Below are 13,305 nucleotides of genomic sequence, written 5' to 3'. Positions count from 1 at the left end.
TTGAATTAATTCAGGACGTTAATGGGAAAATATAATTTAATTGATTGGAACTTCTGGGCCTCATCTCTTTTCAATTATTGAGGCAAATGAATCTCATTGGGCACGACCAAATTTTTTAATCATACCCTCAATTTAATATTATTACCTAAGTTGTTTATCCTAATTGTTGGGCAGGTGATCTCCCCATTATAAATTACCATGAGTCCCTTCGGTTCAAACTCCCACCAAAACTTCAATCGATCCTCTTCCTTTAAGCTTAATCAAATCAAGAAGAGATGCAGTCAGAGATCTTCAGACAAACTTGGCAATTCCCCAATTTCATTGACTCGGCCTTCAATGGATTTGATGATAATCAATCACAGCTCCATTACTTTCCTACCAAATTTCCAGATGATCCACTGCTTATGGATTTCCCAATTGAGGATTTCCTTATGGACTTTGATGGGTATGGACCCATTGACCCGATTACATCTCCACCTCTCAATGGAGGGGAAGAGTCGGTCCATGGTCAGTGGAGCCCACTCAGCTCGTCATCTCTGAAATCCGATGAGTCCTCTGTCACTGAAGCTTCCCAGGCCAGCGGCACACTGAGCTTGCCAGCAGAGGACATGGAGATTGATACCCAGCTGAGCCTCCAACACCTCGCCAAGGCCTTCGGGGAGGCCATGGAGAACGGGCAGGCCGACCTCATGGAGGCTGTCTCGAGGTGTGGGGTCGAGAAGGCAAACCCGCTCGGCGGGGCCTGCGACCGTCTCGTGTTCAACCTCTTCCGCCGTGCCGGGAGGAGGGAGGGCTGCGATGATTATATTAGGCAAGAGTGCCAGAGGAACTCGGAAGCGGCGTTTCAGGCTTTCTATCAGGGGTTCCCGTTTATGAGGTTCGCACACTTCGCCGCGAATAGCGCGATCCTGGGGTCAGCCCCAAGGGGCTTCGGAGTGGTGATCAGGGTCGTGGACTTTGACCTCGGGGAGGGGGTCCAGTGGGCCCCCGTGATCGAAGCCATGGCTGCCCGGGGAGGCGTGTCCTTACTGAGGCTGACTTCCATAAAGTGGGCTGAAGATGATCCCGAGGAGGCAAAAGAGGATGACAGTCATGACTGTCCCGGAAGATCGGGGAGGAGGTTAAGGGACACGAGCAGGAGGCTGTCCGAGCACGCGAGGGAGTTCGGGGTGCAGCTCGAGGTGGATGAGATGAGGATCGATGAGCTCCTGATTGAGGCTAAGGAGGGAATGGCAATGAATGGGAGAAGAGAATGGTTTGTATTCAATTGCATGGTGGGGCTCATGGGGAGGAAGAACAGGAACAGAAAATTGGTGGGAAAATTCCTAAGCGCTGCTGAGGAGGTCATCACAGCCAACAACTGTGGGATCGTAACTCTCGGTGAGGGAGACGCATTTCAGAAGCTGAAGTCCTGCTCTGGGTTTGGCGAGTTCTTCGACGGGTGCCTGGGGCATTACCAAACAGTTCTGGAGTGCATGGAGACAGAGTTCCCTAGTCAGCTGCTGGAGGCAAGGCTGGCCATGGAGGCTCTGTTTGTTTCACCATCTATCGACCCGACCTCTTGGGGAGAAACGTGGGACGAGGTAAGGGCATGTTCGGGTGTAATGGATGGGATCCAGGCTCGTCTCAGGGGGTTGAGAGTGAGCAGGGAGGGCTTGATGGAGGCAAGAGAGCTTGTGGGAGGGAAGAGCTGGTATGGAGTAGGGACTGGGGAGAGGGAGAACGAGATGGTCTTGCAATGGAGAGGGAATCCATTGGTTAGATTCTCAGCTTGGGGAAGGTAACACAAAGTCATTGGAAGTAAATTTGTAGACAAGATTAATTTGTATAATGAGCCTGTAAATTTTTGTGCATAAAAAGGGGGCAAAATCTAAAGTAATGAATGTTTAACAATTTTTTTCCTTCTTGCAATTTTTTTTGGCCAATTTCTTCTTGCAAATTTAATTTTGGGTAATTGATATGAAGGATTATTTGCTCAGTTGTGATATTGGCCATGTATTGGACCAATCATATTAGGTTTTAATTGTAATTGAAAAGGGACTGATCGACCGAGACAATAGACATTCGATTAAATTATCCTTTAATCGGATGCGAGCTATGGGATCGAAGACGCTTGACCCACTAAACTATACAGTTTTATAATTTGACAAGTACGTCTCATGCGGAGGACCTTTGATACTTGCCATGTTCTCTCATGATGGATTGGCCTGCTAAACTTACCATAGTCGTCCCATTTTAAAGTTTGCATGTCAACTACCCATAAAAAAAGTTGCATGTCAATATTTCAGTTGATGTGACATTACTTTATACAAAATCTTAATCCATAAAATAAATTATATATCTAAATTCGCATAATGTATTTAAGTCATTGAACCTATTGAATACAACGTTGACGCTTTTTATCACGCCCAAAACTAATATTGATTGGTAACATGTTGATGTGGCACCATTTTGATGTGGCACCATATGGAATTAACAATTTACCAAATATTTGGATAAACATTAAACATTTTGATGTAATCACGCTTTAGCTATTGAGCCATGAGCCTGATGGAATTGAAAACCCCATGAGGGCTAATATGTTAAGGAGTTCAAAGTAAAGGGACGCAATTGAAAATAAAAAAAGTTGAGGCGCTAAATTAAATAAAGTAGAAATAGCTACATTTTTCCCCAAAACTATTTGAAATGTTCATCAAATCTCAGGCTTTCCCCGCTCTCTCTCTCTCTCTCTCTCTCTCTAATAATCCTTCGTCTTCTCTTCATAGCTTCTCTGAAACCCTCAACCACTCTCACTCCCAATTAGCAGCTCGAACATCGGAATACAATGGGGGATTCCTCCCGGAAGATCGATATGGGCAAGCTTGTGACCTACAGTGACGATCTCGCCCGAGTTCTCAGGGACAAGAAGGACTCCAACAACCTCGCCCACTGCCACCAGCACTTGCAGGCTCTTCGCTCCTCCTGCGACGCCGATTCCTCTGAGCTCCAGAGCTTGCTACGAGGTCCAATTGCTTCTTCAACATGTTAATTGCAGTTCGCTTGATGCATGCGTTTAGCTTCTTTAGAAACTGCTGTGCCACGGCAATGTACGCTCGGTTGAGCTTAAGCTGATATAGGATTTCCATTTCTGCCGATAGTGTGCTGTTTCGATTTGGTTTTGTTGATTTCTGAGTATGCAGCAAGTGATAGTGAACAGTCTGCTCAAATAGATGTTCAAATTTGCTTCGTTTATAGTTGAATCTTCCTTGATCTTCTCCTCGGATGTGCTGCCAGTGGCGTTTGGTTTGCAGAATCCTAGGTTGTTTTTTGAATACTCTATGATTCGATGTCAAGAAGTAAAATATTGAGCTTGCTAGTTAGATGTACTGATGGCTGCGCCCTTCTAGGCATGTGTGTTAAAGCCTTGGGTGATGGTGGGTGTAGAACTTTCTCTTTCGAGCTGTTGTATAATTTTTGTAGTTTTTCTTATGGAAGCAGATTATCAGAGGAAGATAGATGAATGCAAGGAGAAAACGGAAGCAGCAAAATCTGAAGTTGTTTCAGATGCAGAATTAGACCGACTCCAGAAAGAATTAGAAGACGAACTCGAGAAGGAACGCTTGCTTATGGAGAATCTGAGATGAGTATAGAAATGGTGGCTTTTTATATACTCTTTTTCTTTCAATCAATTGATATTCTTTGTTCCTTTTGTCTTTCATTAACATCAACACAGCTGTCACGGATGAGATCGATGATTTAGATTGTCAGAGAGCTTCCATCGAAGATAAAAAGCATATTCTGAAGAAACTGGAGCAATACGACTTAAGGCAACAGTAAGTGGGCAGATAAAACTTAATCCGATTAGGAAGTTATCTATTTCTGGTTTGACTTTGGAGATACTTTAGATGCGCACTGCATTATAAGTTCTCTACAGAGTGCAGACACTTGTTTACATTTAAGCATTTAATGGCAGCTAGAAATCCTTTTCTTACTGTAATATGCACAGGCTAAGTTGATGACTTGACGTTTCTCTTTAATCAGCAATAGGGTCCTATTATATGCCTAAGGTGGTTCTTTTTCCTTTTTTGCAGGATGACCCTTTCAATGTATGCCTCTGTCACAAACATTATCCCAAACTTGGATGATGACTCAAAAATTGGAGGTTGTATCCTTTTGTTCGTTCATGCAAGTCAATTGTGTGACTAAGGTCTTACTTGAAATTGTTTCTGAAAAGCTAGTGATCATATTTTAAATATAGAGGATGGTAAGTTTATTTCAGCATGAAGCTAATCCTATATATCAAATTCAGATATGTTCATGAAGTTATTTGAAAGGATGTCTTTAATCATTTTTATCGAGCTGTTTCCTGATATCTCAATCTAGGGCTTTTTCGTTGCATCCTAGGATTTTACCTGCAAATGCAGTGCTTGCTTTAATACTCTGTATTACTGATTCTCCTTAATCCAAAACACACAGATATTGTGGATAGGGAGAAAAAGGTGGTAGATAAGTTTGAATTTAATTCAATGGAGATGCCTGCATACGATGCCCGCTCCAAAATTTGGAAGATGATTGATATCTTGTAGATGCTGAGCACCACTCCTTCCTGAGGAGATCTAACATTTCGTCACAAATGCTTTTTCCTTTTTGTATTCAGAATTTGTGGTTAGTGCACGGAACATGTCTAGCTGATGTATGCAGTGGGTTCCTCGTCTTGTAATGAAATTGTTGATTCTCCACCTGTACCAAGCCATCTTTGATACATTGGATTGCAACCTTTTCAATAGGTGAGGTCAGTCTATCATTGTAACAATGAAGCTTGGCAAGATTCTCATGGCGATTGAGCAATATACATACATATATATATATATATATGTATGTATGCAAATTCTGTCGAGCTATAGTTTCTTTTTAACATTATCAAATATCAGACAAATGCATGTATTTGTTACTGTTTCTTGGATCAGTCGTGGCTATATGAGGATAGGTGGGCTAGTAGCAATATGAGGAGCAAGGTAATAAGTACAAAGCTTTCGTTCTCTTCTGGATCAGATCTATAAGTTCTTTTCAATAGTTATTGCGAGTGATCTGGTAGTTCTCGATTCTCTTATGATGAGACTCAACAGCTTGAGTTGTTTCTTCAAGTTGACTGGGGTGTGATTTTGAGGCAAGCTTTGGGAGGAGTTGGTCCTTTGTAGTAGAGGCAGATGTAGCGCATGAAGTTGGGGTAGTCCTGTCATGAACAACATGAGCATTATGAGAGAGACAGATGCAGAGAGGAAGAGAAAGGGTTATGATGCTAACGCTGATCGGTTGACCGTTGACCACCACCCAAGGTACAAACTTGTGCGGAGGACTGAGCCGATCCGTCTCTGCTCCATAATGCAGTTCGAGCTGCATTCATTTGGCTTTTGTATCATTAGAACTCAAATAATCATTCAAGCTCGCTTCAGTAGTCCGAGGGCATGCGTTTAATTTGATCTGAGCTAGACTCTTTCCAGAATTTCATCAAAGTTCAGATGAACAGTTATATCTGTAAGATGATTTGGATAATCTTATGTTCACAAGTTAATAAAATCCATGTAAGAGACCAACCTTTGTTCCAAGGCCACTATTGTAGCACTTTGAGATGAGGGAGGTATCTAACTCCAGCTGCTTGCAACACGTTTTCCATATGGTTTCCCTTGATCCCGAATCATACTCCTCGAAGGCTTTGGCCTCAATGCAACTAATGAATTCAAAGTGCGTTTTCTGAGAGAGAATAAGGCTGTGTTAGTCCTAATGAGTTATTGATAAACTCAGAGCATCATGTGTCGGAGAAAAGAGTTTGTACCTGGTCTGGCCAGGACTGGATGGCACAGGCGTGTATGGTGTTGAGGTAGCATTCCCTTTCTCCGTGCTGTAAAAGAGTCGAAAAAGAACTATGTTGTCATGACAAGGTACAAAATAAAAACCAACAGCCAGATTAGGAAAGAATAGAGCGTTCCTGCTCCTGATCTTGATTGGATATGTTCATTATGGAGGACAGAATCACGATGACTGGTGAATGTGCATGGGGAAACAATTAAGCATGGATTTGAACCTGACAGAGGACAGCTTTCGTGGATCTGTTGACCCGAGCATTACCCCAGGGGACGAGCCGGAGATTGATGACCCTCTCGATGTCAGGAGTTTGCACGGCCTTCACCAGGTCATTGGTGATGAATCCTGCACTGTACGGGCAGAGGCTCTCGTAGTACAGTGCCAGGTTCACCTTGGGACCAGCGGTGGCCCTGACCCAGTTAGGAGCAGTTGGAACGCTGCTCTCAACATGTGTGAGAATGGACTCTGCAGAAATGAGGATGAGGTACAGCACTGTTGTTCCGGACATCGGAAAACCCATGTCTATCGTATCAGTGCAGCTATGAAGTTGTGCAGTGAATGAGATATGTGTGAACGTAGATCAAGAACTTATATAAGCAGTAAACCGCTCAGGGCATCGACCCAGGAAGAATCAATTCTAGGCTTATTGATAATCCATGATCAACTTCCTTTCGTAGTACCCTACCCCCAGGGGAAGTGGAATCCTCGCTGCCTCCTTGAAAGAGAGATGTCCTGAACCCAGAAATGAGCTGATAAAAGTGCGTCAGTTCCCACTTTGTTTGCGTAATAAAGCATTCGCAATTAATTTGCTCTATTTTTAGTAACTTAGACGCTTCTAGAGAATGAATTAGCCAATCCTACAAGGCAAAAACACGAACCGACAAGGGAATGAACGTTACGTTCGGGAAATATTACATTTATGGTCTAACTAGCGGTCTTCCCGAGCTAGAATTAATCCATTTATTGTTTATATTGGCACTAGACTTATGTTCCTCCATAAGCTTATTAAAGCTCATTTGTGGGGTTTAATTACTTCGTAAGGTCTCCAGTTACAAACGGAAGGCGAATCGAGCCTGCACCGCCTCGAATCCCCGCCACGGTTGTCACAGTAAACAGCTTGTCAATCTCAGTATACATGAAGGAAAATTCAAGCATCAAGGCACCAGTGGTCTAGTGGTAGAATAGTACCCTGCCACGGTACAGACCCGGGTTCGATTCCCGGCTGGTGCAAATATATTTCTTTTAAATATTTTTTTGGATGATGTCGATTTTTTACTCCGGCCCCATAGGATCCTACAGTCCATGGGATCGGGTGGTTATGTGTACATAGATCGGGTTCAATATCACGTGGTTGGTTGGGTTATGGGGAATTCGTGATGATGTTGGTTTTTTCCTCCGGCCCCATCGGATGCCACAAGCCATGGCCCTGAGTGGCTCCAAGTACATAAATCGGGTTTTTCCAAGTGCAATCGCAGAAGTGTGTTTCAATAGAAACTGTAACTTCTGAATTTATACTTAATGGCGGACCGTTAGAATGCTTGCACTAGTCTTGGAGGTTATATTTTTTCGGTGGTAGTCTTGGGGGTTCACATGTATATCTTTGTTACGTTTTAATGTTCTTTCTTTCGGTTTCGAAAAGCCACGATTTGTAATTCTACAATTGAAGCAAATGACAAAAAACTGAAAAGCTTGCACAGAAAGACCGAATCACAAGGCCAAGTAATTGAAATGCCATCAATTTTCAGAAGCTGTTAACTGCTACTCCTTCCCTCTGGGCTTCATAAGCTTCTCGGCTCCGGCTCTTCTTCATCCCGGCGGAGAATTGGACCTTGTCTGATCCTTCAACCGCTATCAAGGTCACCTTCACCCATATCATTACCATCTTTGTCTTCATCCCCTCGATGTTCGTCATCTTCCCCTTCTCTAGATACCCCGACACTGAAGTGTTGAATCGCAGCTGGGACGAATCCTTATACTGAACCTCGCAGGGGCCGGGCAAGATGACGGTTAGGTACCCTGTGTTCTCATCGAAATCGTAATTCGTGGCATCATTTGGGAATAATCCACCTGGCAGGTTGTGTTCCTTCAGGATCTCCGGAAGCGGTTTCTGTATTTTACCTGCACATTATGCGAATATCAACAACAGGATACATATCGAGCTAATGAGAGTCAAGAAAGAATATGCATCTCTCGGTTGATATCAGATTAGATTCAGTTTATGCTGATGTGATCCACAGAATTTTGAAAATATACTTGTAAGTCATGTATTCCGATCCAGTAAGCCGAAACCAAGAGCCATAACGGATCATGATGGCCAAATAGCAATTGTTTAGCGGAAAGAATGGGAAATAACTTTAATGCAATCGTGTGGCACGAACCTTTGATCTTGTTAACAAGCCACTTCGCCCCTCCTTCAATGCTATTCGACATTTGCTGTTAGCAAAACAAGGTTTCCATCAATAACGAGGCGGCAGCAGAAATAATCCGGCATCAAAGACTACAACTCCAAGCATCACGTTAACAGGATCATAACCAGAGCACACGTTCCAGATCCAAGCAACCCGAAAGTAATATCTCAGCTCATCGGAAATCTTAGAAACCATGGATGATACTAAACGCCGACAAATCAAAAGCAAGAGGGGATTAGAGAGGAAGAGAGAGAGACGTACGTTGATTTCGTTGCTGACAGCGCCCATCTCCTTATTGGCTTTCTGGGCAAACAGATACGAACCGGCCTTGCCCAATATTTGATCCATCATTCAGCTTGGCTGTACTTTCTATTTCAAACCTCTTGAGAATGTGTACCATGCACTAACCCAATTTAATCTGAAAGATTTATATCGATTGATATGATCTCGCCTCCCTCGAAATCGAGATTGATTATGAGCTCAAAGCTCTGTCCCTTTCCCTCTCTGTTGCAGGGGAAGAGAAAGAGAGAGGAGGGAGAGAAAAAGGAAAATTTTCTTGTCAAATGCAATGTCTTGGATTGTCTCTTTTTCTCTATCTTTGTTCATTGAACAGCCACAGGAACCGGAAATGGAATGCTCTGCTGTGTGGTTATTTTAGTTAGGAAACCTGTTTGGTCCTCTAACATGTAGGAGGATATATGTTTATTTTTTAGTTTTTCCTATTTTATTTTCTTGGGATGGAGAAAAAAAAAAACCTTAAAAGAGCATGTTGTTACATTGTCTCATTTTTCTTTTTCTTTTTTCTTATTCAGTTTTTTTGTGTTTTCACTTACCACGTCCTCGAGCAAACATGTACCAGGGCATGGAAAATCATGTGTAGCGATCCCTGCCATTACTTGTCCGAGCCAAGATGTTCAAATTGCGAATTAGCTGTATGTCATGCTTAAGAAAGCTGATCCAATGGATTGAAAAAAAAAAAAACGGAGTTTTATTCATCTTTTTTATAAGAGAGATTTTTTTTATTCATTAAATTAATTATTATGCCCCATCGATGTGAACCCACGATTTAAGAATGCCAGAATGTTAGGAAAGGAGTGCAGTGCAAACGCATAGGATAAATTTCTTTTTCTATTCAATATTGTCCTTAAAATGATAATAAATTATCACATTTTTCTTTTGTTTGGTTAAAATTCTTTTTTGAACTTTATTATTGCATCCATGGTCATAGACTCACATATGTGAGTCTAAAATCTATCTAAACCAGGAACTTGGATATTAGCTTTCAATTGCTTCTGCTGTTAAGAGTCATATTTGATAAACACCCTACACAAAGAGGGACAGAACCTACAGGAAAAAAGAAGAGTGTCCCCCTGCTTGAATTCGGGATTGGACCTCGATCGTGAACATTTTTTTTAACACATTTTGAAGACATCTGATTTGATAAGGACGGAAATGGAGGGAAAAGGTTTATGAGAGCTCCATTTCCCACAAGGTTGAACGGTTCCCCCTCCTGTTATGTTGTTATCGATTGAGTACATAACTTGGAACTTCTTCCTTTTTCATCGATCGAGGTTGTAATGATAGATCAACTTGCATAAATGCAGCTCTCGTTGCGTTTTCTGTATCTTTGAGGCTATTAGACATTTATTTTCTAGGTTGACATACTAAGCGCCTATAGTCCTTTGATTTCCAGGAAATGTTGTTAAGCATGGAAGGGAGATGAATCCATAGGTAAGGTTCAAACTAATCGATGTTCTCCGAAAATATCCACAATGCTATGTTCCTTCCAACAGATACCACTGGAATTATAATCAGATCGAATGAACATCGAGAGGAACAAAGAATAATACTGTACACAAACTTTTTCAATGAGAATTCGCCCTTTGAACGTATTAATCAAATAAGCAAGTTTGCAGGAAACAAGAAGAGGATAAACACAAGCAAATGGATCACATAATTCTTATCTTTTCTTGAAAAAGGAACACACAAAGCAAGGGCAGAAATCGGACACTATACAAGAGGATCATAATCATGCTGCCGAAGGTTTCTCTCCGTTTAGATGAGGCTGGAAACTCGGGTATTATTTGTTGGCAGGTTTCTTGCAGAGATCCTTCACCCACTTGATCAGCTTCACCTTCTTCACCTTCGACCCTTTTCCCTTCTTGCTGTCATCATCGGAGGACCGTGGTGGAGGGTCATTGTTGTAGTCCCACTGGTCCGCCCACGACAGGCCGGAATCCATTCTGTTCGCGACCAATATTTCCTTTCCCTCTCTCCTGAAAAAATGAAAATGATTCAGAATTTGGGTATTGAATGAATATCTTTCTAGTTTTTTGCCGTTATCTTTGGGTAAAAGATCACTTGAGCTATTCCTTTCCTAATTTAGCAGTCATCCCATTTCAACTTTCTTAATTAGAACAATCAATGGGTTGTCAGAGGTAAGTTAGTTATTGTTTAACGGCAAAAAATCTTTCCTATATTAAGAGAGGGTATAGTATAGTGATGTATCTTTTGTCTGGTAATCAAAAGATCTCAGGTTCGATATCCAGTAAAACTACCCATGCCCATTTATTAAATATTTAATATTTATATTTCAACGTATCATGTCCATGTGTCGCCTTTGTAACCGGAAAAAAAAAAATCTTTCCTCGGACCTCTCAATGGCTGGCGTTCATTTTGTTTTCCTTACATGTACTTTCATTCTTTTCTCTAGTAATTTAATGACCAATGGGAACCGGGGAAGTCGATCACAGGCCTCCGACAACCCAGCTCATACCCCAACAGGTCGAAGATCGTTGGGAATCAACTAATCAGTTTGATTTTGCGCATCTGTAGATGTGATTGTATGCCTCGGAATATGTCATCCGAAATGAAGAGAACTAATTATAAAAGCCAAATAAAACGGCATAGAGACCGAACTTAATCCAGGCAATGATATATATTGGAACCAACTAATGTGTTGCTCCGACCGTTCATAATTTATCACCTATAAAATTCAACATGACCCGCAATCTCCCGACACAACAGCTTTGCCTCGCTAGCCATTTTTGCGCTCCTAAAGATCACAAGCCCTGTTTGCTTATGCGTAGATGATGGCTTGTACAGGTTTACGGCCTCCTCATCCCTTCCCATCAACAGGGTTTCCCGAGCAGGAACCACGTTTTCCCACCAGAACTCTCGCAGAATACCATATATCAGGTCCCAGTATCCACGCTCCCGGTATACCCGGAAAACTGTGCTCCCATTGATTGTCCAGCAATACAAATCTACCCAGTCTCGGTCCATTATTTCCATCTGACCCTGCACCTGGGGCATGTAATAGAACGGCAGCGTGGACCAAGGAAGAGCAGTCTCAGGTTTCCCCTTGTTGAAGGGGCATTTCACTTCCAGAATCCCACCTCCTGGAAAACAACCAAGGAGGCCGTCGGGAGAGGCTCCGAGCCACTCAAAACGCTCCTCAGAGTGTGTTGCGAACCCAAGTGAGCTGACTTCCCGGCCGGTGATGCTTATGTACCTTTCTATTGCCGCTGCTTCGTTGAGCACGCCCCACTCCATTGCCCGCATCTGGGCAGCTTCTGCAGTTTGACTGTCTGGTTCAAAGACTTTCTCCTTCCAGAGCTCAAAGCGGCGGGTCCCCTTCCAGAATCCTAGTGCAGTGCTGAACGTGCTTGTCGTAAGCTTATCCCTTCTTAGTGCAAACCACTCATCTGAGCGTTGGGGAGCATCGGATGGTATAAAACGTGCAGCAAGTACAAGTGAAGAAGGGGGACGAAGGATGAGAGAAGATGCAGGGGGAAGTGGAGGGCTAAGGGATGACAAGGATCTAGAGGACCGTAATGCACGCCTCTGGCTTTTGGACAATGGTGATGCAACTCTGTGGCTAATGCTTTGGAATCTTGAAAAGCAGGACTTAGCCATCACTATGAGGATCCGGGCTGACAAAAAAGTGACGTATTGTGAGAAAATCCCTAAACAATCAACGCAACATTGAAAGTTAGACGAAACATCAGTGTAATGATACAAGACAACAATGACCATATCATAAATGGATGATACAATATCTGAAATGAGTGTAGCATCAAATTAGCAGAAGAAAACCCGCAAATTCAATCCATTACAAATCCAACATCACAAGAACATTAAAATATTTTAATAAGCAGAGATGAAAGATGTAGAAAAGTCATTCATGCAAGGCAAAAATCAAAATTGCAATTAAATGATTATAAAGCGACGATCTGCAACTTTTCAAGTATATGAAAAATGCAATTATTGACAAAAAAAAAAGGACTTATCTTGTTAACCTGAAGGGCAGAGAACATGAACATAACTATGCAAGAAACAAATCGACTTAAAAGGAAAAGGCATATAGTACAGAAAAATATAAAGGTGTTTGATCACTGAAAGCTCATTGCTTGCCAAATAGAATATGAATAAGCATGACTCAGTTCAACAATAAATCGCGGAAAGCATAAATACTGAAAAGAAATAAAAATGATAATGTATTTGCAAATGGGCTTCGATATATCCGGACAGAAATGGCTGCTCGCAGCATGCCCGCACCACTGAGGCATTTCATCAAACAGCAAATTCGAACAAGCTAATTAACCTTTAACAGCTCAAAGGGCCGGCACACTCGAGGAGATAAAGATAACACAGCACACGACATCCCATTTTCTCCCAAATCCACCCCCCTCCAGCTGACTTCATTAACACGGGGTATCCATCTCAGCAGAGGAACATGGCTAAGCCACCAATGATGGGTCTCAAGGAGCTAAATTTCAAGAAAATGGCAGGACGTACAGAAACGAGGTGGCAATCACGAAACCGAAGCTGCTGCCGGGGGTATACGAGCTGAGGAAATATGTACGTTACCTTCTTCAATTCACCATTAGGGTTTTCAGGACATGGAGTGCACGAACATTTCCCGCGGAGTTGGCAGAGGATGACGGACGAGAAGGTGTTATGCCTGCCGAGGGGGAAGGAACGAGCTCAAGTCAAGGCCGTGTTTTTCTTTTTCCTCATCCTCTGGGCCTCTTCTCCATTTGAGAAAGGCCAG

The 13,305-nt window shown here is 42.5% G+C and overlaps 5 protein-coding genes and 1 non-coding gene across 9 annotated transcripts; 3 read left to right on the top strand and 3 right to left on the bottom strand.

Annotated features, from left to right (window-relative positions):
* Positions 1–275: 275 nt before the first annotated feature.
* LOC116208927 (protein NODULATION SIGNALING PATHWAY 2-like) lies at positions 276–1,784 on the top strand. The gene has a single exon (XM_031542502.1). The coding sequence runs from the start codon at positions 276–278 to the stop codon at positions 1,782–1,784; it is 1,509 nt and encodes a 502-aa protein (XP_031398362.1).
* Positions 1,785–2,692: 908 nt separating this feature from the next.
* On the top strand, positions 2,693–4,817 carry LOC116209506 (kinetochore protein SPC24 homolog). The gene is made up of 5 exons (XM_031543160.1): positions 2,693–3,002; positions 3,478–3,619; positions 3,711–3,812; positions 4,071–4,144; positions 4,456–4,817. The coding sequence occupies exons 1-5, from the start codon at positions 2,825–2,827 to the stop codon at positions 4,563–4,565; spliced, it is 606 nt and encodes a 201-aa protein (XP_031399020.1). The 5' UTR covers positions 2,693–2,824; the 3' UTR covers positions 4,566–4,817.
* Positions 4,818–4,819: 2 nt separating this feature from the next.
* Positions 4,820–6,602, bottom strand: LOC116209505 (gamma-interferon-responsive lysosomal thiol protein-like). Of its 2 annotated transcripts, none has more exons than XM_031543158.1 (5): positions 6,062–6,602; positions 5,813–5,878; positions 5,575–5,730; positions 5,284–5,387; positions 4,820–5,212 (listed from the first exon to the last, which is right to left on the bottom strand). In XM_031543158.1, exons 1-5 carry the CDS (start codon positions 6,359–6,361, stop codon positions 5,047–5,049), a joined length of 792 nt encoding a protein of 263 aa, XP_031399018.1. In that variant the 5' UTR covers positions 6,362–6,602; the 3' UTR covers positions 4,820–5,046. The 2 variants fall into 2 exon arrangements, with proteins under 2 accessions (XP_031399018.1, XP_031399019.1); XM_031543159.1 differs by having other exon boundaries at positions 5,284–5,373; positions 6,062–6,601.
* Positions 6,603–7,000: 398 nt separating this feature from the next.
* TRNAG-GCC lies at positions 7,001–7,071 on the top strand. Its single transcript has one exon. It is a non-coding gene; the product is annotated as a tRNA-Gly (tRNA).
* A 399-nt stretch (positions 7,072–7,470) lies between these two features.
* On the bottom strand, positions 7,471–8,870 carry LOC116208667 (uncharacterized protein At5g01610-like). The gene is made up of 3 exons (XM_031542208.1): positions 8,511–8,870; positions 8,220–8,274; positions 7,471–7,959 (listed from the first exon to the last, which is right to left on the bottom strand). The coding sequence occupies exons 1-3, from the start codon at positions 8,598–8,600 to the stop codon at positions 7,583–7,585; spliced, it is 522 nt and encodes a 173-aa protein (XP_031398068.1). The 5' UTR covers positions 8,601–8,870; the 3' UTR covers positions 7,471–7,582.
* Positions 8,871–11,107: 2,237 nt separating this feature from the next.
* LOC116209562 lies at positions 11,108–13,271 on the bottom strand. 3 transcript variants are annotated; one of them, XM_031543224.1, is made up of 2 exons: positions 13,122–13,271; positions 11,108–12,184 (listed from the first exon to the last, which is right to left on the bottom strand). In XM_031543224.1, the coding sequence occupies exon 2, from the start codon at positions 12,165–12,167 to the stop codon at positions 11,232–11,234; it is 936 nt and encodes a 311-aa protein (XP_031399084.1). In that variant the 5' UTR covers positions 12,168–12,184; positions 13,122–13,271; the 3' UTR covers positions 11,108–11,231. The 3 variants fall into 3 exon arrangements, with proteins under 3 accessions (XP_031399084.1, XP_031399086.1, XP_031399087.1); XM_031543226.1 differs by having other exon boundaries at positions 11,108–12,217; positions 13,122–13,250; XM_031543227.1 differs by lacking the exon at positions 13,122–13,271 and adding an exon at positions 12,856–13,090.
* Between the last annotated feature and the right edge of the window lie 34 nt (positions 13,272–13,305).

This window comes from Punica granatum, chromosome 5, assembly GCF_007655135.1.
Source record: "Punica granatum isolate Tunisia-2019 chromosome 5, ASM765513v2, whole genome shotgun sequence".
NCBI lineage: Eukaryota > Viridiplantae > Streptophyta > Magnoliopsida > Myrtales > Lythraceae > Punica > Punica granatum.
This window is presented reverse-complemented; position numbering and strand designations above follow the sequence as displayed.